The 26,722-nt window shown below is 35.2% G+C and overlaps 1 protein-coding gene across 3 annotated transcripts; it reads right to left on the bottom strand.

The window, feature by feature from the left end:
- Window positions 1–12,258: 12,258 nt before the first annotated feature.
- On the bottom strand, window positions 12,259–22,887 carry LOC140792564 (serine/threonine protein phosphatase 2A 57 kDa regulatory subunit B' theta isoform-like). Of its 3 annotated transcripts, none has more exons than XM_073143637.1 (4): window positions 22,675–22,887; window positions 22,230–22,476; window positions 20,751–22,120; window positions 12,259–13,270 (listed from the first exon to the last, which is right to left on the bottom strand). In XM_073143637.1, the coding sequence occupies exons 3-4, from the start codon at window positions 21,951–21,953 to the stop codon at window positions 12,911–12,913; spliced, it is 1,563 nt and encodes a 520-aa protein (XP_072999738.1). In that variant the 5' UTR covers window positions 21,954–22,120; window positions 22,230–22,476; window positions 22,675–22,887; the 3' UTR covers window positions 12,259–12,910. The 3 variants fall into 3 exon arrangements, with proteins under 3 accessions (XP_072999738.1, XP_072999739.1, XP_072999740.1); XM_073143638.1 differs by having other exon boundaries at window positions 22,230–22,483; window positions 22,675–22,823; XM_073143639.1 differs by having other exon boundaries at window positions 22,230–22,362; window positions 22,675–22,804.
- Window positions 22,888–26,722: the final 3,835 nt, after the last annotated feature.

Below are 26,722 nucleotides of genomic sequence, written 5' to 3'. Positions count from 1 at the left end.
CACAACCTAGATTCCTATCTCAACCAATTAATATCAAACTCATCAAGATTGACTACTAGGGTAGCCCTAAGATAAACCGACAACTACTATACTTGATGGTTTGCCAGATCATCCTTAAACCTAAGCTCTGATACCACCTGAACTATAACGCCCCCGCCCGACCTGTCGCGTGGCCGCGCGTGCCGTGTGGGCGCGTGGGCATGCACATGCCGTGCCGGGCGGGGGCGTTACACAGCACCTGCTAGGTTAAGGTGTTGGGCTGAGCCTAGCACTGTATATAAATCATATATATATATATGCATATTATTGATAATATTTAAATTATATTTGATTATGTTATTAATTATTTAATATTTAATTAGTTTAGTTAATCTAATGTATTTAATTTATATAAATTAATTAAATATAATTACGCCATAGTTAGTCAACCAAATCAAATTATATCATGTTTAATAAAATACCTGCAACATAAATTACTATATTAATCCTAGGTAGGTAATAATAATTATTAGGGTTATGTACGTATATTCTTGCGTAATTATTTGCAGTAACTTAATTCTTTTTTTTCTTAATTGTCAAAGAAAATAATAGGCAGATAATTATGTTTTTAATACACTATTAAATAATATAATTATGATTAATAAATAGAAAAACAAATATAAAAATGAAGAGTACATGATTACAACAAGAAATTATCTTCTAGCCAGGTTAATTTTAATTAATAGAAAGACTGACATTATTTGTTATAAATAATTTCATATCTCGACCCCCATGTTCAAGACCCCATGGACATAGTTATCGAGACGTGATCGTTGTCATAGCAGTGTGAACGAGTGGTTGTTTGGTAATTGCAGTAGTGGTGAGTAGTCTTATCCCCTAGACACCTTTCTCAAATTATGTTATATTATATATAATGTACATACATGTTTTGGCCTCTAGCATGATTATATGACTTTATCTAGAGATGATTACAGTCGAGCATATTTTATCATGTATTTTTTATTAGGCTGATATGGGATATGAGTACATTGGTGATATATATAGAGATGATTCTACTATTATGATTGTATACCGAGTTGATCTCTAGCATGAGTGTGCATGTGATAGACTAGCGGCAGTATGCATGTGTTAGATACATGGTTGAAGACTACATTGCATCATTTTTCTCTTAATTCCTATTCCAACTAAATTCCTGTTATACATTGACTTGTTATTGTACTGGATATAAGCATATGATTTGTCATTTAGAAGGAAAGCGTGAAATATGATTGATTGGATAGTTGATAGAAAGCATGAGGATACCCAAGTGGGCACGAGGGTTAGGGCGTGCGTAGAGATGATTGATCGCTCAACATAGTCGCGATCCTATTGGCCTTACATCCGAGGTCGTTTGTCTGTGTACGCAGCAGACATTCGAACACATACCGTTCGTTAGGGCATATGTGGTGAGTTATCCTCACGAGGTTTCTGTCAGCTAGGAGGGTGCCCGGTCTGGATGGATGTTGATAACTTAGTGGGTGACAGGGTATGGTTATATTTGAGATACTCTTGCGGGGGCGGAGTATTCTCTAAGCCTTCGGACATGATGTTGAAACCGGATACCTAGTGTTGACTGTGCACAGTGGTCTAGTATGATGATGACATATAGAGTTGACATTGATGACTGAGATATTAAGAAATGCATATAATTTTATTATTATTTGGTTACCTGATTATCGACTTATCAATATACATCATATATGGTTGCATTTGATATCATAACATGGTCATTATCGACATGTATCATGTGTCATATTTGAGAGAGAGTTATGATGATAGTATGACATGGAGATTTGTTTTTTCATTGTCGAGGATTATACAATTTATCAGTTATGACATGTTATCTACTTTTTATTTATGTATTATTGAGGATACATTCATATATTCATTCATGACATGATGCTCTTTCTGATTCATATTATCCGGTACATGATTTACTCTCCATTTGGCATCACTAATTCGGGGTAAGCTCTATTTACTAAACTTTTTGTTCATAACTCTTTTTGTCTTTTTCTTTCCAAAAACTCAGGTGAATGAGTGGAGCAGAATACTCCCTTAGACGTCTTGTCAATGGGTGAAGAGTAGAGTGTGGTTAGTGTTATACGCTAAATGAGTTATCTTATCTGATGTATTAGTGGACATCCTCCAACGTGTGTTTGTATCCTTGTCTTATATTCTAACAGGTGACTTTGTACTTGTATAATTATGTATATACCACCGTTGTGTATATGTAGTTGTGAAAAGCTCTTGATGATGTGTTGTGGCCTGTGTGGGACCCAAGTATGGCTATCTGTATGTTGTTGACAGTTAGACTTGAATTACTATTAGTTTAGATATTGTAGATAAAATTATGATATTGATACAGGTTTATTTAATCGTCAGTAACTAACCAAATGGTCAGGTGCCACGCACGTGCCGTGTGGGGGCTCGTGCCATGCATGTGTTTAGGATCTGGGTGTTACATTTTAGAGTGGTATCAAAGCCTAGGTTTGTTAAGTATCTGACATATCATCTAGAGCTTTTGTACATTGTCACCTTGAGTCTAGGGAAATATTGTGATCTTAGGGTTACGCAAGAGATAAATTTTAGAATTTTACTTGATCACTAAGCAGTTGATGAATTTGACTATTTTCACAGAAAGATGCCACCCCATCGTAGAGTTCACAGTCTAGGGTGACCTCCACAGCTGAGGCCCCTCCTGAGACCCCAGAAGTTCCTCTATCTGTAGAGGAGCATGATCCTATTATGCGCCTCCTGGACAGTCAAGAAAGACTTATTGAGGAAATCCTTCGAGGTAGAGGAGCTAGCATATCAGTAGAGAGTTTTGAGCCACCTCCTACAGCAGGCATCACCTTAAATAAGTTTATGCAGTTGAATCCCCCAATTTACAGTGGAGGTGTTGATCCACTAGAGGCCAGTGGATGGTTATCGGACATAGAGAAAATGTTAGATACTCTAGGATGTAATGATCAAAAGAAGGTAGCCTTTGCTGTCTTTATGCTCAGAGGTGAGGCGAAACAATGGTGGAAAGCCACAGAGAGACTGATAAAATCAAGGATAGGGGACGCAGTCATCACTTGGGAGTTATTTCTTGATGCCTTTTATCAAAAGCATTTTCCAGCCTGGAGGAAAGAAAAGATAGAAGAAGAATTTCTGCATTTACGTTAGGGTCCTGTGACGGTGGCAGAATACGAGGTCAAATTCAATGCTTTAGCCCATTTTTTACCCCCCATCAAGTTCCAAATGAAGTCACCAGAACTCGACGCTTCAAGCATGGGCTGAATTATGCTATTCGTCAGAGTTTGGAGGCAGCAGGCCTTATCCCTTATGATGATACAGTGAAGAGGGCTATGGCAATTGAGGGAGTGATTCAGGAGAAGAGAGCTATGGGAGCTCGGCAATCTAGGCAAGGCGGGAGTTCTAGAGTTCCTTCTACTAGCCAAAGCCTACCGTATTCACAGTCATAGCGTCGCCTTTCTTACCATCCTTATTGGGGAAGTTCTAGTGCTAGTCCATCTACTAATAGATTTGATTCACGGGGATCTAGAGGACTTAGCCAAGTAGTGTCTCAGGTTAGTGTGACTGGACCGCCTTCCATTGGTAGAGGGGTTGGATCTACGGGATGTCAGACTACTTCGAGACATCACTACTTTGGGTTTGGGAAGTTTGGTCATCATCTTCGAGATTGTCCTAACCCACGTTTGTGCTTTGAGTGTGGACGGCCTAGTCATATCCGTCGTGACTATCCGCATGCCGCCACCACCCCGATTGCTGCTGCTGCAGCATCTTCTAGAACTGCATCTATTGGGGTTTCTGCTATGGTTGGTCGAGGCAGAGGAGTTGGTGGGGTGGGTTCCTCTCAGTCTGGGCGAAAGTCTAGGGGTGGCCGGATTTTTGCGATGACGGAGCACGACGCTTTGGCATCTAATAATGTGGCCACATGTACTCTTAATTTATTTTCTCATACAGTAAGAGTTTTATTTGATCCGAGTGCCACACATTCCTTTATTTCAAGTTCTTTTGCTTGCCATGCCGATATACTAATGGAACCTTTAGAGGATATTTTGTTGATTGCCACACTAGTAGGAGAGACAGTTGTTATTAATTCTGCTTATAAATCTTGCACAGTTAGTTGGGGATAGGGAGTTCAAGGTAGATCTTTTGCCACTAGAGCTGACAGATTTCGATGTTATCTTGGGGATGGATTGGTTAGTAGCATATCATGCCAACATAGATTGCTATAGAAAGGAAATTGTGATGAATTTAGCTGATAGGACAGAATATAAAATTAAGGGCAATAAATCCAGCAACCCTATGAAGATAATCTCTGCATTTGAAGCTTGCAGATTATTAAAGAAAGGATGCACTGGTGTCTTAGCTAGCCTGTCAGGAGATACTAATAAAAAGATCAAATTAGAAGATGTCCGAGTTGTTAGAGAGTTTCTTGATGTTTTCCCAAATGATCTCCCCAGATTACCCCCGGATAGGGAAGTAAACTTTTCAATTGATTTAGCCCCTGATACTTCACATATATCTAAAGTTCCCTATAAAATGGCACCAATAGAATTGAAGGAACTTAAGGTACAGTTAGAAGAACTACTACAGAAAGGCTTCATAAGACCTAGTGTCTCTCCTTGGGGAGTGCCTGTTCTTTCTGTTAAAAAGAAGGATGGGACACTCAGGCTGTGTATAGACTATAGATAGCTGAACCAAGTGACAATAAAGAATAAATATCCTCTACCTCTCATTGATGATTTGTTTGACCAGTTAAGGGGAGCTAGAGTATTCTCCAAAATAGACTTGAGGACTGGTTACCATCATGGACATTATGATTTGTTTCTAAAACTGCTTTCCGTTCTAGATATGGACATTATGAGTTTTTCGTCATGTCATTTGGATTGACCAATGCTCTAGCCGTTTTTATGGATCTGATGAATAGAGTTTTCTAACCTTATTTGGATCAGTTTGTAATATTATTTATTGATGATATACTAATATATTCAGCGAGTGAGGAAGAACATGATCATCACTTGAGGTTAATTCTCCAAATCTTGAGAGAAAAGAAGTTATTTGCCAAATTTTCAAAATGTGAGTTCTGGCTAGATCAGGTGGTCTTTTTAGGACATGTGGTATCTAAGGAAGGGATCAGTGTAGATCAGTCCAAAATAGAGGCTGTATTGAAATGGAGTCGACCAACTAATATCACAGAAGTGCATAGTTTTCTTGGTCTGGCTAGGTATTATAGAAGGTTTGTAGATGGATATGCAAAGATAGCTATGCCTCTTACTAGGTTGACTCGGAAGAATCAAAGGTTTGAGTGGAATGAAGAGTGTGAAAATAGTTTTCTAGAATTAAAAAGAAGATTGACTTGTGCACCAATTCTGATTATTCCTTGTAGTGGAATAAGATTCTAAGTATATTGTGATGCCTCATGCAAGGGATTGGGTTATGTCTTAATGCAGAATGGTAATGTCATGGCATATGCATCTACGCGTCGTCAGATTGAGCCTAACCCACGTGTAGCCCGAGGGCAGCATGAGACAAACCCATGGGCCTATGACCCACAAGACCAGCCTCGACACGGAGGTCACTTCGCCTATGATGACATACCACATTTTGGGATCCAAACTCAGACCGTCAAGCTTGATTTCCCAAAATTTTCTAGAGGAGACCGCTAGACTAGACCTACCTAGCGGAGTAGTTTTTCACATACCATGGCATGCTCGACCACCAAAAGATCAAGCTAGCCGCATTCCACTTAGAGGGTGTGGTGATTAGGTGGTACTAGTCGGCTGAGCGAACTCGACCATTTGAGTCTTGGCAGGACTTTGCGGATGCGATTTGTGCTCGGTTTGTTCCGACCCAGTACGAGGACTTTCAAGCCATGTTGACTAAGCTGACCCAATCAATAATAATTTGAGCTTACCAGGAGGAGTTCGAGCGGATATGCAACCGAGTCACTAACTGGTCTGACTCGGCCTTAAAGAGTACCTTCATTAGTGGGCTCAGGCCTGACATTCAGGCTAAGGTCAAGGCTTTGAGGCCCACTACTTCTAACGAGGCCTTCTCCTTAGCTATTCTAATGGAGTCCAAGTTGGATCAGTTGACCCAGATCCGCAAGGAAGAAAGAAGAAAGATGGCCCAAGCCCACATTCCACTAGAGACGGCATCTGCCTCGACTCAGCCTGCACCAATGGCTCAACATAACCGACAGATAATCACGCGCCGCTTTGTACCTAACAACTTGGAAGAGCGTAGAAGAAAAGGCTTGTGTTTTTACTATGATAATCGATTTACCCCTGGTCATAAATGCAAGTGTCAGCCAACCCACATCATGTTCCTAGGTGGACTCGAGGAAGATGAACCTATATCCACTAATTGGCATGACAAGTTGTATGAGTACAAAGACGTGAGAGACTAGTCACCTTAACGACAAGGTGTCGAAAGCGTGGTGGATTATTACGATCCGATTGCATAGGTTAAGTCGAGTCAAGTTAGTTACTTAGCTCTATCTTATTGTTTTGAAATTCAAATAAGTCGGATAATCCGCATGTGGATCCGATCCGCCTTAGTTACTAACTTAGTTATTTATATTGAGGGAGAGCCTCCGTTGAAGAGGGGAAAAGAGAGATATGGGAACCTGATCACTTCGTCAAAACATGATTAATCCTGGTTGCACTTCATAATTTTTATTGGAGGCTAACCGGTTAACCCAAACCATGATTATTAACCAAACTATATTAAGTTCATCAATAAACCGATTTAACTGACATAAGTTGGCAATAATTAAAACCAAGTACTAAATTAACCATCTAACTAAATAAGTGACTCAAGCCATGAGCCTAATATCCACAAGGTGATCTGGTCTGGCTCGGATCACATCAATTTTTCACCTGAAGGACCACATTAATTAGCGTTTCCTCGCCAATAGTGTACTTATGGTTAAATCTTGCTACAACCTCATCAACTTTTTAGGATAGAGATAGACGAAGACTAACACCATCTAAAAGGTTTGTGAGACAAAGTATTGGATACGGTGGAGGTGGTCGAGTTAATTATGTTATTTAAAGATAATATTGATGACTGAGATATTGAAAAGTGCATATAATTTTATTGTCATTTGATATACTTGATTATTGAGTGGTCATCATGTATCATATGTGGTTGCATTTGATATGATAGCATAGTCATGATCGACATTCATTATTCATGTTATACTTGAGAGAATTATGATAATGATATGACTAGAGATTTATATATACATTGACAAGAATTATATATTTGATCAATCATAACATGATATCTATTAGACATTTATATATTATTGAGGATAAATGTATACACACATTCATGACATAATGTTCTTATATGATTCATATTATCTAGTAGATAATTTATGCTCTATTTGACATCACTGATTCGAGGTAAAATTTATTCACTGAACTTTTAGCTTATGACATCTTTGTTTTCCGTTTCTAAAAGCCCAAGTGAGCAAATTGAGCGGGATGCTCTGCTAAGGACCTTGGTAGAGTTTGAGTAGATACTATTAGTGTGGTATGTTAGTTGATTTGATGTTAAGTGTATCCAACAAAATTATCTATATTTGTATTTGAATCTAGATCTAGTTCTTTTCAAAAAGATTATTCGTATCCGTATCTAGATCGGATAGGATTATTTTTTTACCCATATCTGATTCGATTAGGGTCGATAATGGGTCGGGTTGAACTTAATCCGACCCGTTTTCACCCATAGAGGTAAATTTTCTCCGGTTGGACTTAGTAAGCTTGATTTTAAATTATCATTAATTCAATAGTTAAATACATTTTACCCACCTATACTTATGCCCAGAATTATTTTACCCCCTATACTTTAAAAAGTCTTAAACCTGTCATTGTATTTATGACTAAAGTGAGACTATTAGTTTTTTTGTTAAATTTAACCGAGTACAATGGCTATTTTGATAATTTTGTTGTATTATACTAAAATCTAACAAACACGATAGAGTCATTTTAATCATTTTGACATCATTCAGTTAAGTTTAACGGAAAAGCTAATAGTTTCACTTTAGTTATAAGTATAGAGATTGGTTTGAGACTTTTTAAAATACGGGAAGGGAGGGAGCAAAGTGATTTTGGGCATAAGTACATGAGGGTAAAATATATTTAATCCTTAATTCAATCAATTCAATTGTAGATAAGATAAGCCTCGTACTATTATATTTCTTTGCTAAATATACAAACCAAATATCAGCGCACAGTATAAAGCTGAGGAATCAATTAAAAATACAAAGCTACGAGGAGGTTTTATATGAAAATGAGCTCATCTATTATAAATCTGAAGTATCAACGCTGTATGTGCTGATGTTACAAAGACATTGCTTTACTATTTATGTAAACACTAAGCCAACATAAAAGCTCAATTTGAGTATATTCTTACATATTTTATTCTACCGTGCTTGTAATTTATATTTTATCATCTTCTCTGTCATCCATGGCAATAAATATGAGCATATGGTTGTTACGAATATATACCGAGTGATGACTATTGCAAGATATTGCGATCATGTGAGTGTCAAATGAAAATGATCTCATGAATCTCATCCATAGGAGCCACATAAATGATTATTATGGCGATCTCATCACTCAAGTGAGCATATCTATTATTTTTGTAATAATATAATGAGCCCCCTCAAATCTATTATGGTACAGATATCTCTATGGATATATTTACATGGATATTTATCTACCTATAGTTTAGATTCATAAAGTTGGAAATACTTTGGCTTTCAATTTAAATTCTTGAATCTTGGAGTACCTCGCCATTTATGTATAGTATTTCTTGAAAGAATTTGTTATTTATTGGCGAGGTGGGGTATATATATTCACCATGTAGAGAAGAAATTTTATATGCACTATTTGAATATACATTTTCTACAATGAATGAGCTTTTTCATTTTGGATGAAACTTGTCTTGTGTCCGTCGAGTAATTGTCATTCGATGCACTACAGTACGAATCATATCTCCAACTTTAAATAAGCAGAGCTTTACTTTTTTTTGTCAAATGCCCTAGATATCTTTGCTTGATACAACTCTAAATTTTGTTGAGCTTTGATGTGTTTTTCTTCCATTATGTCTAACTTACTAGCCTCATTTTTGTAGCTTGGTTTTCTTTAAGATTTCTTCTATTTTAAAAAAAGAGATATGTATTTCCAAAGATACAACTATTTTCGAGAAATCAAGGGAGTAAGAGGTTGCCCTTGTCGGAGTATTCATAAGCCCACAATTTTAATTTAAAAAAAAATTTATGTTCTTCTCTTTCGTTATTATGAACTTTTTTTTTTAGAAGTTCACAAAGAATCTTGTTAAAGACTTTAGCTTGACCATTAACTACTGCATTTTAAGTGAATAAAAAATGATATTTGATCCTGAATCTATATAGAATCTCTCCTGATATACTTGGCCTAACGGTGGCCAAGGATCACCAACAGATTGGTGGCCTAGGTCAAGAGACGAGCTCTTGGAACCCTAGCAGTGGTGCACACCGAGCTTGATGGGATTGGGATGCACATCAAAGTGATTTTGTGCTCGAGTGTGGTCTCGGGTTCCCTAGAAGTAGTGCACACCAAACTCAAGGAGGTGCGCACCGAGGCTATTTTCTCATGAAGGGTGCACACTGGCTGGGCAAGGTAATCACCGTCGCAGACCTGCTGTCTTAGCTATTGGCTGAGGGTTGTAGGGATGATGCTGGAGAGTCTAGGGAAGGTCTTGGCTGAAGGAGGAGGAATGCAACGGTGGTGTCGGTGTTGCGTTTAGGGCATTGTTGGTGTTGGTACATTACAAATAATGATGTCAGCATATTGATTGTGCTTGTAGTAATCATATGATACGGGATAGAGGCGTTTTTGTCATCTGAATGAATCTCTTTGAAGCAAAGTATGCACTAGTGATGACAATAAGTTTTTAATCAAAGAAATTGGTGATATTCTTATCAAAACACCTACGCGACAAGAATATTACTAACGTTTTCCATGGTGCAGGCTTTAAATAATATCTTTTTAGTGTTATGATAGTTTCTTACCGATAGACAAGATGTTATTTTCAAGAAAGATGCATTTTTATTAAACAAAAAGAAAGATGCATTTTCACTGGAAATAAAAAGGAAAGATGCATGCAAAGGTGAAGAAGACACTAAACAAAATATTTTCCTTGAGAATAATCAACACCATCACAAAAATAAGTATTTTGCTTTGGCATCTTTAGTATGGACTTTGTACATCTAAATCGCTAAATTTATCGGAGATTTATTTAAAAAATTTGGATAAAATGTTGATAAACACAGCTAACTTTGCTTTAGTTTTTTTGGAGGGATTTTTACAATCTCACCCTAAATTTTACTTATTTTGTGATTCATACCCCGTCTTTAAGAATTTTGTAATCCGACCCCTCATTTTCCCCTATAATTCTCATTTAACACCCTAGGTTAACCTAGGCAGTACTAAAAATAGAATATTCTATTATAATATATAAAATAATTTATAAACACTTAGATTACCCCTTGTCTTTTTCATTATTTTTCTCTTCCAAAGAAGAAGAAAAGGAGGAAAGTGAAAATAAGGAAAGGTGGTGGCAGCGGCGACGATGGCGATGGTGGAGGTGGGTGAAAAAGATAGTGGAGAGATATATGAAATGAGAGAGAATGATTAAGGTATTTTTAGTAACTTGGTCGTCTTTAGTTAATTAAAACAATATCAGGGTGTTGAATGAGAAATATAGGGGAAAAAAGGAGTTAGGTTACAAAATCCTCAAAGAAGGGGTGGGGGTGTGAATCACAAAATAGGTAAAATGTAAGATGTGATTTGTAAAAATTCTATTTTTTTTTATTGCCACACATAAAATACTAATGAAGATGCTAAACTTATTAGCATTTCCTCTTCTTAGATAAAACCCTAATAAGTTCAGAATTTTACCTTTTGATATTAAGTTTGGAAGGCAATCTATTATGGCTAGTTTGGTCAAAAACTCTTTTTGTTTTCCTTTTTCTACTTTTCCATCGTTTTTAGTATATATATTGCTCGGCAACAGAAGAAGAAAGTGCTAAACCATTTTATTACCCTAAATGCTTCCTCCTCTCCCCTTCACGCAATTCTCTCCACGGATGGACATCTTGCCTATCCATTATCATCCTTTTGCTCTCTCCTCAACTCTCGCAAACTGTACTCATGAAGACAACAATAACCGATTTGAGGAAATAAAAGAAAGAGAGGAAAAAATGAGAGGATTTTTCAGAAAAGGTAATTCTTCATACCTTTCGCTATATTACTTGCCAAAGCTCATGGCCAAGGATTCATTGATTACACTTGGAAGAGTTGCAAAGTCTGAAGCCACCGAGTGTCTACAGCATAAAAGAAAAGGAATACATAACTATTTCACTAGTATTTTAAAATAAAAAAGTAATAATTATCTGATATGATATAAAGCGAAGAAAAAAATTAATTTTATTTTTTATAAAATTACGATAGAATATATATTAAAAGTAAATTAATAATAGAGTTAGTATGCAATATAAGATGTAATTTTAATAAATAGTATTTATATTATATTTTTAGGATTATTATAATATTCGGCTGTTATTTTAAAATAAAGAATTATATTCTAAAATAGACAAAAAGTTATTCCTAAATTTAAAGTGATCCCGGGCTTAATAGACAGTATACTATTACTAGAAGTATAATTTAGAGATTCAAAGTCAAATAACTTCCAAACAAATAGAAGATGTATGCCTTTCCGTCAGATAGGTGCTTTTACATAGTAACTCAAACATAGGGCACAACTTGTAAAGAGTAAAAAGAAAAGAAAAATTAAAAAGAAGTTAGGCACAAATCATGATATCACTATAATACAGAATGTATAATGAAACTTGTTTCCCTGCATATTTGAATTAAACTTCAAAATACACAGCATGATATAGAATAAGGAAAGCAATTAAATATTCCAAGTATCAGCATAGAAACACAGTGCATATCCTTGCTCTCAAAATGGAGATAAACTTTGCCCACCCCTTTACTGGCATATAAGTAGACACCCTTGGTAATTTCAGAAAGAAGCCTTAACAGAATGATAAGGATGGAAGAAGAATTACAACGAAGAAGTTGCCTGAAATTAAGCTGCCAGCACACATGTTCATGTCTGATGATGATCTATATCTGTACTAAGAAGAAATTACAATGAAGTTGTGTATGATATATCACCTATGATAAATATCGACTCATTGTAGCTTGAAGTTCCTGATAGTAATCATATACAGCAATTATAAAAAAAGATTGATCTCCACCCTTTCTACATTATTTGGTCTGATTCTATACTATATAAGGTTTCACTTCGATCTAAAACCATGAGGCACATGCCAAGCAAGAAAAAAGAAAATATAATTAACTACTGCTTCACTCTAACCGAAGTTCTCATTCTTCCAGTACCAACTGTTTGGTAAAATTACAACCATCAGTGAGCGTAGGCTGCTTCATTATGATGCTCTGGCAAATCATAACCAACTTCAGCAAGTAACTAGCTGCAGATTTGGATTAGATCAACATTTGGCATGTAAAACAGCCGAAGCCGAGGGTGTCCACTTCCATTCTTGGGTGCCTGCTGAAACTAATACTCTCACAAGCTCTTTTTGATTCTCTGTTGCTTCACACGCTGTCATATACCTCATATATACAGTTCCATCCTGTACAGTGTTTATGACACCTTAAGGATCTAACAAGCCAAACAATCTATACCAGGAGGGTGAGGAAACAATCTAACTTTTAAGTTACCCATGTCAAGGCTCAACATAGAACACCACTATAAGGAATCACAAAAATGAGGACGTTTAAACAGAAGAAACTTGGCGCATGATGTTGCGAGAAACTAGCACAGCCTCATTACTTGTAACGTTTGAAGACGCAATTTCTTCCAGGCGCTTCCATGTGGATTCTCTTTTTGATTTGATCTCCTTTTCTTTAGCTTCATCTTCTTCAAACTTCCTCAAGCACTCCTTGTATAACTCAGGATCATGATCAGAGAACAACTTCCGGACATTCAATGTGAGGCTTTGAACAGCTTCATTCCAATGACCATTTTTATTTCTCTCCAAGGCGGGGAAGATGATGGGCAATATGACCTTATGGTGTTGTTTAATTAAGTTCTCAATGTGATCATTGTTCCACAAAAATAATGCCCTCTCTGCCACCTGTAAATAGCAGCAAGATTATACAATACGATCTTACTCTAAACCACGAGATTGTTATGCATCAACAAATACAACACTATGTTCAACTAAGTGAGATATCTGTTAGTGCAATATATTGTAATGACAAATTCATGGATGCCTATGAAGCACGGACACCTGGGGGGAGGTGTCCATGTCATGCACGTGTCGGACATGGACATGGGTGGGACACGTGTCCGACACGGTTTAGAAGTATCTGGAAAAATGAAAAATAAAAAGGGATACGACGTAGACACGAGAGGGGACACTGCAGGCTATTATTGCGCATAATGGATCGGATTTGAATTGTTTTTTATTAACCCGGATGTAAACCCAAAACTAAATATCAAACCCTCACCTCTCAGCCCCGATCAGAATACATCTCAACCCTAAAGAAAAACCCTCAAACACCAACCTCACCTAAAACCCTTGAGCAGAAGAAGGCAGTGCGGCAATGACGATTGGTTAAGCAAGTCCAGGGCAATGATCAGTTGAGAATGACGAGCAACTAAGCACAACAAGTGGCTGAGAACGGCGAGGGCGGCAGGTTGCTGAGCCCAGCAAGGTTTTCTCTCAATCTCTCTCCCCTTCCCCCTCCCTCCGCAAGCAGCTTTTTTCATTTCTTCGAGGGCTTGAATTTAAGCCCTACCTAAGCACGGCTAGCTTTTCAGACGGGGCTTAAATTAAAGTTTTTGTCTTTTCCTTTTTTTCTAAAACCAATAGTTCAAATTTCATTTCTGATAGGGCTTAATTTCATATTTGCTTCCTTTTTACCTTCTCATGAATATTTCTTAGTTCTTATAGCTTAATGTATGTGTATTTTACACTATTAGAATGCAAACTTTTGCTTTAGATATATCAATAATTCTATATTTTTTATTTACTTATTTATTTATTTTGTCGTGTCCATGTCCTGTTTTTTCAAAATTTGTTGTGTTGCCGTGTCCGAATGTCATATCCGTGTCCCATGTTCGTGTCCATGCTTCATTGGTGAACACGAAACACTAGTAATTATAATATACAATCTAAAGTTTTATGTATGATCAAGTCTCACTATTTATGAAGACTTCTATGTGAGGAAATTGAAAAATAGAATGAAGAACAAGTCAAATTCAGCATTCTGGAGAAAATGGTGCAAGCCGATCTTAGTCAATCTAAACTGTGGCATTGATTCTACACTAGAATATATAAGGAATATAAATTCGATGCAAATTGCACTCAAATTGGTTCAAACCTATTGTACAAAACAATAAATTAAAGTATAGAAACACAATCAGACTTAGTGCTTCTTTTAGTAAATTGCCCAAGTACAAATTGCAGACGTCCTCACTTCTATAAAAGAGATTCAGAGGTAGACCAAAGGCATCCATCCAATATAAGGATCCCTCATCCAAAAGAGCTTAACTTTATATCATTGTGCAAGAAAATATTTGAGTTCAAGTGTTAGTCAAACACGGACTATATTTCGTAGCACTTCAAAGGAGTTGAACTAGAGGTTAGAGGGAGAATTCATCCAAAGAGAACTAAAGGAGCTTCAAGTTCATCATCTATGAGTTTGAGATTCTCTCACAGAGCATACTTTACATCTAGAGTGAGGAGAGCCACCTATATATCTGGTAGTGTTGGGCTACATCATTAATTGATCAGAACATTGGAGAAGCTAAACCGAGACCTACATCGACACAAGGAGTGAGAGTGAGTGTGATCAACTTCAAGTTATGGACAATGAATGAGGACACAAATATGCAATCTATGTTCATGGAACAATTCATTAAGAAAGAGTTCGAATGAGAGAACTTCAATCTACAAAATCATGTATCTATGATTGTTAATTAAATAGATTGATCTGAGAGATTGATTGGATCCATAATTTTTTCTCTTTAGTGATGGTTTTCCACGTTAAAAAATTCATATCGTGTGTAAGGGTGTAAATGAGCCCAGCTTGATAGCATTTTTCTCTTGGCTCGAGCTCAAGAAAACTCGAGCTCGGCTAGATAGCTCAATAAGGTTCATGGGGTTGTGATGCCTAGAGAGCTTCCTTGAAGCAGAAGGAAGAGCAGAGAAGGGATCTACTGATATGCAAAGGGAGTTGTTGATTAAGCCAATCGGGGTAGGGGAGGAAGAAGAAAGGGCATGGAGGGATTAATTCAAAAGCAAGCTTTGGTTCAAGAAGAGGGGTTTCTCCTCCATGACTAATTCTTGGTAGAAAAACAAATGAGTTACTTGGTTGGATCCCAAAGTTCGAAGCTTTGAGATTAGAAGTAGTAATAGAGGAACTAGAGGAAACCAGTGGAGGACTAACAACCGCCACTACTACCACCACGTTTGCCTTCTGCAAAATCCTCGCCGCAAATGCTGACGAGAGGAATAAGACGAGGGATTTGGGCGAAATGGGTTTTGGCACTATGAGGTTTAGGGTTTTTTAGAGAGTATATATGTACTTCTTACTATTTGTTGGATCTTAGATCCAACGATTCTAATAATTCAAATTATGTGTATATATATATATATTAAAGCTACAACCTCAAGCCATAATCAAGCTAGGCTCGAGTCGATCTCAACCTAAGCTGGCTCGCAAGCTAGCAAGCCATTTTGACAGTAGTCGTGTGTTTATCATGTTTTTACTTTTCCTATTTATTCTCGACTTTATGTTTCCTATTATTACTTGGTTTTCACTTTTTAACTTGAGTTCAGTTTAAATAGTTTAAATAGTATTCAAATTTCTATCTATACATGGTTTTATTTTTCCAAATTTGATTTAGATTGGTCTTCTAGACCTAGTAGTATTCTACTTTTCGAGTTTGAGTTGATTTGATTTGTCATATCTTCAACACCTAGAATTCCTATCTCCCTCAAAATTTCAATATCTATAGTTCAATTATCATATGAATGTAGTACATGTGAAATGCAGCATAAATGCCATCTATATACACTTAATTTATTGAATCAAGTGACAAATCTTAGAGTGGTAAGAAATTGAATAGCTTAGTTGGAATAGGATAGATTAGTTTTGGTTTGTCACACTTCCATTGTCATACTTGATACTGTTGGATTTCATAGCCAATGTATTAGTTTTGGTCACAAGAGCTGTTTGTTTTGCGAACATACCCTGAATAGCCTGACATTTCAGCTCAAAGAGCCAGTTGGTGGTTGAAAGTTATTGAACTCTGGATCGCAGTATAGCTTTTAATGATATGAGCAATATTCAACAGATCCCCTTATATAGGAAAATATTTTAGACACATAGTCTTCAAACCTCCTTTTTTTTCATATATTCAACACCATACATATGAAGACTGATGAATATGTAGGACTAGGAGAACCTGCACCTATGCATCAACTTGACATATGAAGAAACTGCACCTTTTTTTTCATATATTCAACACCATACATATGAAGACTGATGAATATGTAGGACTAGGAGAACCTGCACCTATGCATCAACTTGACATAAACTACTCGGAGTTTGGTCATTCTGAATTTGAATGTTCTACACTGTTAGCAATAGAAGTATGTTCCTGATCAAGAATAGAATGGATCACAAGTTCCCCAAAGCTGTTCTAGTAATGGCAAAATATTACTCAATGCAACTGTAATGCAGAGGCTTAATCCTTTGTAAAATCTCCTATCCCTACTCACAAACATATCCAATTAAACCCTTAACTGACAGGCTGCTATAACTAAAAACAGAAGATGCATATAATTGCTTCCAGTCAAGAGTCCTACATGTGGGCTACAGACTTATTCTAACCACTGGTAGCAATCATAAAAGTGTATGTAGGGCTGTCAAAATAATCAAGTTGCCCAAGCTCAGCACTCTTAACTCAGCTCAATAAGGCTTTAATACACATACCAGGCTTTTAAGTTTCGAGACGAAAAAAATACCAGCCGAAACTTATTGAAAGTTGGAATAATGCCTTGCATGTTTCAATATTTCATAGGCAACTAAGAAATCATCTTAGAACCTTTATTTCCATCAGTATAAAAGAATATGCTCTCCTTAAGGCTTGTACACAAATTTCCTTCCCCATAATAATTTCCAACTTCCTTAATATCTCACTATCTGATCTTTCCTCTTCCAAACAGAACTCGATCTTTTCTCTCCCAAACAAAACTCAAATACTAACAAAAAAATTAATGACTTTATGCTCCTTTAGACAATAAATTGACCAATACAAGGGAACTTATTAGGTGACTCTAACACAACATAGATATATCTAATCTCTCTTCATTAGCTGAAAACTAGCACTATCAAAATTAAAGAAAAAAATATCAAAATAAAAGAAAAAAACTTAAGGCCTCTGTAGCAAATGTAAGGTACCCCCACCCCACCTTGGCTATTATAGATCCAAGCTAACTGTCTTGTGGAAAATCCATATCATTATCATTCACAGGATATTGTGGACTCTAATACCCATGTACTTCCTTGTTAGAAAAAAAATTAACATTTCTTTCAAGATGAACAGAAGGACCATCAAGTGTAATTCTTACCTTGAGTATGTATTTAGGACAAACATATTGTGGAGACAAAAAATCAGATAGGGAGGATAGAAGGGTAGACCTCAAAAGTAATGTGTGAGATCAATAAGGAGTGTGGTTCAATTTCAGATACAAGCCTACCAACCAAATCATCAAATTGATCATTGCAGAAATATAATGGACATGAAAACAGACTACAAGAAGAAAGAGGATAAACTTTAAGGGTTTAAAATTGTTCTAACTTATAAAATTGGATCAACATGACCATTCATGCAGCCATATGTACATATAGAGTTCCTTGGCTAACTCATACATAGATCTATGTCTATCATCCATTCACATCATCCCTATTTCACCTTATATTGTCACATTGATGCAAATCTAGTATAAATACAATGTTTTGGAGAACAATCGACCCAAGCAAGTAACTAAAGTAAAATATAGTAAGCAATAACTGATAAGAAGTTAATTGATTAAAAGGATCATTACTAGATGGAAGGAGAGAAAACTACTCAAATAAGGCAGTAGCTTCCTCAACTCTCAAATAGGTATGTTGATAGTAGAAAGGCCTAAAATATGGTATAAGAAAAGATTTTAGAGTTTAGGTTTACCAATAAATGGAATAATAGTGCTTTTACTTTGAAACTAAGTCCTCTTCATGTCTGGGCAACCAAAGATTCTCTTTCACTACTAAAATCTTCTGGACAGCAGCAGTAACTAATGAAAAAAGTAGAGATTGAAGGAGAGAGGTTTAGAGAGGAAGTAGAAGAATCTTAAGAGAGAGTAGGAGAAAGGGAGAGAAAGAGAGAGAGAGAGATAGAGAGAGAGAGAGAGGAGAAGAAGAAGAAGAAGAAGACCGCAGGAGAGAAAATAAGAGATTTCAAATAAATCTTGTTCCAAATTGTGTTTTGTTTCTCATGCAATAACCCTTAAATAGGTTAACAACTTTGAATCTAGCTGATTTTAATAGAAACTTATTTCCTAATAGAACTCTAATTGATCTTACCTAAATTGATTAACCCAATTTAGGTAATATATCAATGTGGACATCCCCCACATATAAGCTTACCATAACTATCAATTGAGATTCTAATAAAAATTCATTTCCTAATAGGATCCTAATTGATTAAGTCTTACCTAAATTCACTAACCTAATTTAGGTAATAACTCAATGCGGACATCCCCCGCATATAGGCTTACCATACCTATCAATTGACTAATTCAATTGATTATTTGAATTAAAAATCAACTCAACAAATTAAATGTGAAAATAAATTGAGCCTAATTAGATCAATTAGACCAAAATTGGACTCAAGCAACTTTATTTTGGTCAAATTGAAGATGATGACCACATCACATAAACTACCATCTTATATCATAATTAAGTAACAAGTTCCCGTCTAGATCTATGTGACTATGTCTATCATCCATACCTCTCTCATTTTGTTTTATTTATTTGCTACTTGTTTTTATGCAGGTTCGAATTAAAGTGTTAAAAAATATGTGCATATATGTTTGCATACTCAGGCCTACCAAATGCACTATGCATTCCAAGGACTTCCATTTACTCTAGCCACTTATTAGAATAATTAGATCATTACCTCTGGTATCAAGATTTGACTTCAACTCTAAGGAATGGATCAGCCAATGGTCAGACAAAAACCATGTCTTTCCAAGTCACTTGTTTGATAAATAATTAATATTTTTTTAAACAAAAGAGTTACTGTGCTGCTAGCTCCTTTATAAAGGGCTTATTCTTTGTCGAGATAAATAAGATTGTATATTGCATGCTTAGAAATTGATCCATATAACTAAAGATGTAGTGGTTGTTAGGGGTGGTAATGTAGTGCATGAGTGTAGGTAGAAAAAGAATAAACTATCAAGAAAAAGAAAAGAGAGAAGATCAGCATTAGGGAAAATCGAATCTTTTGTTTTATTATACTTTGTGGCTTATTAATTGGCATAGGGTATGTCCAGCTCATCCACAGTATCAGGATTTATTGCATGGGAAGTTAGAAGGCCAATAACGGCAAGTTTTAGATAGTGGATACATTCGTTCCTCGATAATTTTTGCCATGATTAAACTTTTATTTGTTCCTCTTGGATAAGGCACTGTCATTATTTCCACTTTTTTCACATTCCTCACACCTGACCCCTTTCATCAGCATAATATTTTGGCATGATTTGATAGGAGTAAAAATAAGGAAAGGACCCATATTCTTTAAAGAGTCTTTTGAGAATTAAACATCATCATTGACGACTATCCTATCATATTCTAAAATAAAGAAGGAACCCAAAGGGAATGTTAAACAGATTATTCCACATTTTAAATAAAATGACCAGTAGACAATTGGACAGAAGTATTTAGACATGATCCAGCTGGGCTCAGCAAGCTCTAGAAGTTGAGGCAGGTTAAAATTTTTGTAACTTCATTTCATGAAATGGAGTCTAAAATTAATGGACAAAACAACAATAAAAATAAAAATAAAAATATATATCTTTTGAAGATAACAAGCTATTAAAATCCATCAACTTGCAAGCACCCTCATGCAGGTAAATAATAGTTAAGATACTAAGGTGGACGTCCAGGCAGCACCTGAATGATCAAAAGTGTTCCACCTAAATCAGGTGTGGGAAAATAAAACCCCTTGTGTGCATTATGATTAAGTAAGAAGGCTCAAAACAGTATGCTGGTTAATACAGGTACAAAGGTGCACCAAGACCAATTGGAATGGTTTCTAATTATCGATGCAGATACCTCAAAGGTCACATAGAATATACGCATAGTTATTCAGAATTTCAGATAGCATTATATAACTACTAACAAGCAAAAAATGAGATCACATTGTTTCTTCTGTACTGATGCATGAAGCAAAGACAAATCATGCAGAGAAAAGAACAATGGTCAAAGGAGAAACAGTTTTAAAAAGAGCACAAACCAGAAATGAAATATCTTTATCTTCCTATAGTGCAATTCCTTTACCTGAAAGTGAGAACTAGTTAAACAAAGTGCAATCCGGTGAAAAAGTCGAACCACACATTTCTGGAATTCAGCTGGTTGAGTTGCTTCTAAGATCTCCTCTAGCTCTCCTAAGAATAATACTTCCTTTGAGCTATTTGTGATGGGCCAGTATTTCAATAAACCTCTTATCACGGAATCTGCAAGCTTACAGTCTTTCTCAACAAACTGAGTGATGCAGTATGACAACTGCTGATGATACAGGGATACACACTTAGGCTTGTGAAGTGGGATCAAGGCCCGAACAAGAAACAGCTTGTGCTCTTCCTTAAGTGGCAAAGCAAACCCATTGATTATACTTCCCAAAATCTCCAATAGTTCCGCTATCCCATTATGTTTTTCTGTTTCAAAGACAAATTGGTAGAAAATATTGTTAATGGCTTTCCTGATAAATGGTCGATGCACCATGAATTTTCCATAGATACGGTGAAGTATAGTCTTCAAGTAGTCCCTCTCTCTAGGGTCTTCAGAGTCGAAAAGATCAAGTAGCCTAACAACAAAGGAGTGATCTATGTATCTTTTAGCCAATTTGGCATCAATCTCAGGAGATGAAACGAACCTTAAAAATAACTCATACACAATCTGCAAGTGAGACCAAGCAGGATCCATTACAGGCTCCTCCTCTTCCAAATCAAAGGTTGCTAAAGCCTTATTCTCTTGAGGTGGGGAAGTTGGCGTCCGGAACAAATTTATTGATACCATTTTAGCGGTCTCTTGCATAACGACTTCAGGAAATTTCCCATTGGCCGAAGTGACATAGTCAACAAGATCTAGCAATGTTTGCCGCTTTATGTCCTTTTCTTTTAAATTCTTTGTTGCGTCAGTGAAGTCAAACACAATGCAACACAAATTCAACTTCTTGATAAACAGGTTTTGCTTTTCGGAGTTTGGGACGTCCTTAAAGCTTGGCAATGCTTCATAAGCAGAGGAGAATGAGTAGCCATTGACATTTGAGTTAACAGTTGCAGGATATGTGATAAGGCTATTTAAGCCAGGATCTGATCCAGGAAAAGCCCGACCATTATGACCAATTGCTTTGCTATTCAGGAAATCCCCACTCCTTGAGCTGGAAGAATGATTTGATAAAGGATTTGGTCGATCAATCAATTCCCTATCTGCTGATTTTGACAACTTCCGAGGGAGCCGTCCAAATATTTGCTTAATCATACTATCCCGATGATAATTAATCACTTCAAATTTACACCAAGACAAGCCTTTCAGGAACCTTCGTTCATCAACTGAAGAATCAAGCGATCTGTACTGGCACTTGGTGTCCTTGCTCCAAAGATATCCTTTGCTATTCCATCTGGCAGCGAACAAATTCTCTGACCATCCTATGGCCAATTTCAAAATTAGCGGAAGGAAACCCCATCTCATCAAAGGATAGGATTCTGAAAATCTCAAGAACTATGAAGGGCTCAGATCAGAGAAAAGAACAATTACCTTCATTCAGCAGCGTGTTCTTCTATCCGTCCATGGGAGATGAGATCAGACAAATTGGTCAAACAACGACCTTCTGTTCTCTTCTCTCTTCAATATTGTCCAACTAGATGACCCACAGAGATAAACCCAGAAGCTAAAATTCACACCAAACCAATGTTTCAGAAGAGAACTACGAGGAAGCACCCAACTTTCCTCTCTGACCCCTCAAATCAAAGCCCTTGAAGCCGAACCCAACAATCAAACAAATCTGGAAACTATTCAGAACGATTAAAACCACGTCTTTTGAGAAAAAAATTGAGAAAAAGGGCCAAAAAGCAATAAAGTCAAAGAAGAGCAAAAGCCAAAAAAGAAGAAAAAGAAATTGACATAAAGAAGAGGTTTATCTCCAGGGAGGTAGAAAACCCACATCGCAAATGACAGTAAAAAAAAACTAGGAATTTGATACCTTCGAAGCAATCTCCTCCTTCCTCTGTATTGGGAGTTTTCGTTCGATGATCGGAGGAATGAGAAGAGAGAGACGAAGGGAAGAAGTAGTCCTCGCTGTGGTTGTTGGTGCTTCGGAGACAGTGCTCGAAACCGAAGGAGAAAGACCCCTCAGTTAATAGCGACACGAAGATTATATACACCCAAAAAAATAAAAAATAAAAGGGTTTCTTTCGCATGTTGTCCTCGTTTTTCTGCCAATATATATGACTAGAAATTACCTACTCCAGTTAAAAAATAAAATAAAATTTTTTTGACCAAACTAGCCCTGTCTCATAAATTTTATTTTATTTTATTTTTTTACCAAAATAGATCACTCTAAAATTTAAATGTGGTTTGTTTTACTTGGGCGATTTGTACAGTAAACTAATACAATTCGTATTTTTGCATTTTTATCCATTCTAATTTTATTTTATAGTTTCACCCATTGGTTCTAAAATATTAAGTGGCTTTAATCTTTTCTACTCTTCTATTCATTAGGAGTGAGAATATGTACTTTCGAGGAGGCGAGGGTAAGGATGAAGAGAAAAAATTTATGTTATATATTCTTCTCCAAATAGATGTACTTTATTGTTTTTCAATTATAATAAAACTCTCTCTGTTTCTTTTTCATATCTTAGATAAAATTCTTATAATTATGAGATTTTATTTTGATATACAATACTTGAATTTTTGAAGTAAAGTTCAATATATATTTCTTTGTGTATAGAATAGTGTATTTTGACATATAATTTATATAATTCATAGATGTTAATTTTTCAGAAATATTTATATACAATAATAAAATATTTTGACATACAATCTATATATTCTATAATTAGTATTTTTGGATTCTAGATTCTATAAATACTAACTATAGATTTTGTGGTTACTAATTGTGAATTTCATACTAGAACAAAGAGGTGCACAACCCGACACAAGTATAACATACAAACTCGTATATTAGTAAGTCAAGTGTGTACCTGAGTGGCAAAATACTAAAATAAATACAAAATATTTCTAGACCTAGAGTTTCTTTTGATGAAATATTCCATATTTCTATTTCAATTAGTATGAGAGTGTACATCGGATTCATGTTCTTTTGGTTAGTATTTTCATATTCCATATATACTAATTTAGATTTCGAAGATACCAACTCTAAATTCCATAGTTAAGAACTTTAGATTACATTATTATATATAACTATGGATTCTTTAGATACTAATACGAAAATTTAGATATAACAACTCTAAATACACTCTATTATAAATAAAATACCTTATTTCATTGAATTTAATTCTATTCAGATTCCATATATACTAACTTTGGATTTTTATAGTTACTAATTATAGATTTTAGAAAATTAATTATAAATTTTGCAATTACTTACTAAGGATTGCTAATTACTAATTACTAACAATGAATTCGTAAAATAAATGTAGCAATCCACAACAATATCTATAGAATCCACAAATAAATATATTTATGGAATTCAAAGATGAATTTTTACATAATCTAAAGATGAATATTTATAGAATCTATAATTATATTTATAGATTTTATAAATATTATCTTAGTCCATTTCTATTATTATACATTTTATTATTAAATAAATATACAGTTTTTTGATACATTGACATATTTTAAACATTTTTAATAATATCGATAAAAGAATTAACTTTCTTCGATATAAAAAGATAGTTAATAGCAATATCTTATTCATCTAGATGCTCTTTTGTTAATTTATAAACTTTCATCTTCATTTTTAGCACAATGAAATTATTTTTAACGTGTAAAAGACTAGTACTTCCACCTTAAGAATAAAATAATATTTTATTGTCATCCACTCTTATAACACTCTTTATATTGAAAAGGACTGTAGCATGAGGATATAAGGGTAAAACTTTTTAGCTAATATTTTTATTGGAGAGGTGAAAAAGAGTGAGAGCTTAGTAAATCACTCTTTCTTGTAACTAAAGAAAATAAATGAAGTAATATTATGTTGTTGCAAAAGAAAAATAAATAAATAATATATATTCCCTCTCTAGATACTTATACACATTCTCTTTTCTACCGACATAGGGAAGAAGTAGAAAAAAAAATGTACTTTGTAAATAATATGAGATCTCTGTGTATTTAATACTAGAAGATATTCTCAAATTTAGTACAAGGATACTTTTGATATTTTGAGAAAAAATTAGGTAAACTTGTAAAGTAAAAGTAGAATGGCTAAAGGTGCAAAAAAATGTAAATTATAATAGTTTATGGTACAAATCACCCTTTTACTATAGTTATTATTTAGATAGAAACGTCAATGTTCAACATTTATATCTATAAGTTAATGAAATAAATGATAAATTTTTCAATCATTTGTATAAGTAAAATGTTGAACTTATCAATAGTTTACTTAGAATTTTTTAGATGAAATGTTGATAGATTCAGATAAGTCTATCTTTTGGTAACACATAAAATATTAACCAGATTAGTGTCCTCCATATAAAAAGATGATAAACTTGTTAGTGTTTCCTCTTATTAGATAAAACATTGATAGGGTCTACGGTATCAAACTGATAGGCTCTGATACCAATGGTAGGTTACGGAACGATTCTTTCAAGATCTGAATTTATTACAGAAAGCAGTCCGCGCAACTGAGGAAAAATATTCACCAAATATTATTCTGTAGTCATAAAATTACAAAACTAAGTGGGATCGATCCGTAACTCCCTGATCCACGTTTTTTATATTTATGTCCTTGCAGATTCGAACTGTAAGTGGGATGAAAATATGATATAGTGCGGATGATGGTGGTGGTGACAAGTGGAGTAGATGATAGGGTTATGGATGATAATAGAGATGAGGGCGAATGGTTGATGTTATTTAAGTGATAAAGACGAAGGAAAAGAAGTGGTCGAGATCCCAAGGAAGAGGGAGGACTCGATGGATGGGAGATATTAGAAGTTAGGATAGATCTTGCCAACGATAGAGGTGGTAGGTTGGTGAAGAGGGAGGAGAGAGATTAGGGTAGAGAGAAGATAGAGAGGCAAGAAACTAATAATCTTTTGGCTATCATCCACGTCTTTATAGAGGCTAGCCAATAAGCCAAAATAACAATAATGAACCCTAATTCTAGTGAACTCCTGCTGATTGCGTTCGAACGTGCCTGATTGTGTTTGAACGCACAAAATGCATTCTCTATCAATGTGAACCTGATACAGACGTTTGAACGTGCATTTCACATTCTTTGTTTTTGCGAACCTGATGCAGGCGTTTAAACGCGACCCATTCCGCATTCAAACGCGACCTACAGGAAATTTATTTTAATGAAAATAAATAACTAGTACAATAAGTAAAGACTCTAACAAGGTGTATCAAACACTAATAAGGTCAGTCTTTTACTGATAGCTATAGTGAAATAGATGTATATTAGTATTCAGTTTGAGGATGTTTATTTGGGTATAAAATTTTTTTGAAGAGGGCTAGCTTGATCAGAAACTCCTTGAATAATAAGTTTGTAATTCACTTATCTGGTTACAATATTTGATGTGCACATCTATATTAGTAAAAAAGATTACATATTTGTATCTAACAATGAAATACTAGACAACAATGTATAAATAAAAGTAAATTTTGCAAAGACAACTTTTTTTTGGGTTAACTATGTTTTACCACCCGATACATATGCCAGAAATCACTTTACTACTTTATACTTCAAGAAGTTTTAAATTAGTCTTTTTACTTATAATTAAAGTGAGATAATTTTTTTTATTAAATTTAATTGAGTGTCATAGTTATATTGGTCATTTGATGGTATTATTTTAAAAATTCGTGTATTTTTGTCTGACAAACACGAAGAGATATTTTGATCATTTGGTGGTATTCAATTAAGTTAGATAGAAAAAATAATTATCTAACTTTAATCATAAGTACAAGGAGTCGTGGACTAATTTGATATTTTTTTAAGTACATTGATAAAATGATTTTGAACATAAGTATATGGTGAAAAAATATATTTAACTTTTTTTAAAGTGTCA

Source organism: Typha latifolia, chromosome 7, assembly GCF_019914945.1.
Source record: "Typha latifolia isolate L0001 chromosome 7, TyphaL0001v2, whole genome shotgun sequence".
Taxonomy (NCBI): domain Eukaryota; kingdom Viridiplantae; phylum Streptophyta; class Magnoliopsida; order Poales; family Typhaceae; genus Typha; species Typha latifolia.
The sequence above is the reverse complement of the archived record's forward strand: the minus strand, read 5'-3'. Positions and strand labels throughout refer to the sequence as shown.

Coding starts and splice junctions, on each gene's coding strand:
- LOC140792564 (XM_073143637.1), bottom strand. CDS start 21,953: ATGATTAAGCAAATATTTGGACGGCTCCCTCGGAAGTTGTCAAAATCA. Junction 13,271..20,750: donor TAACTAGTTCTCACTTTCAG/GTAAAGGAATTG, acceptor TGCTATTTACAG/GTGGCAGAGAGGGCATTATT.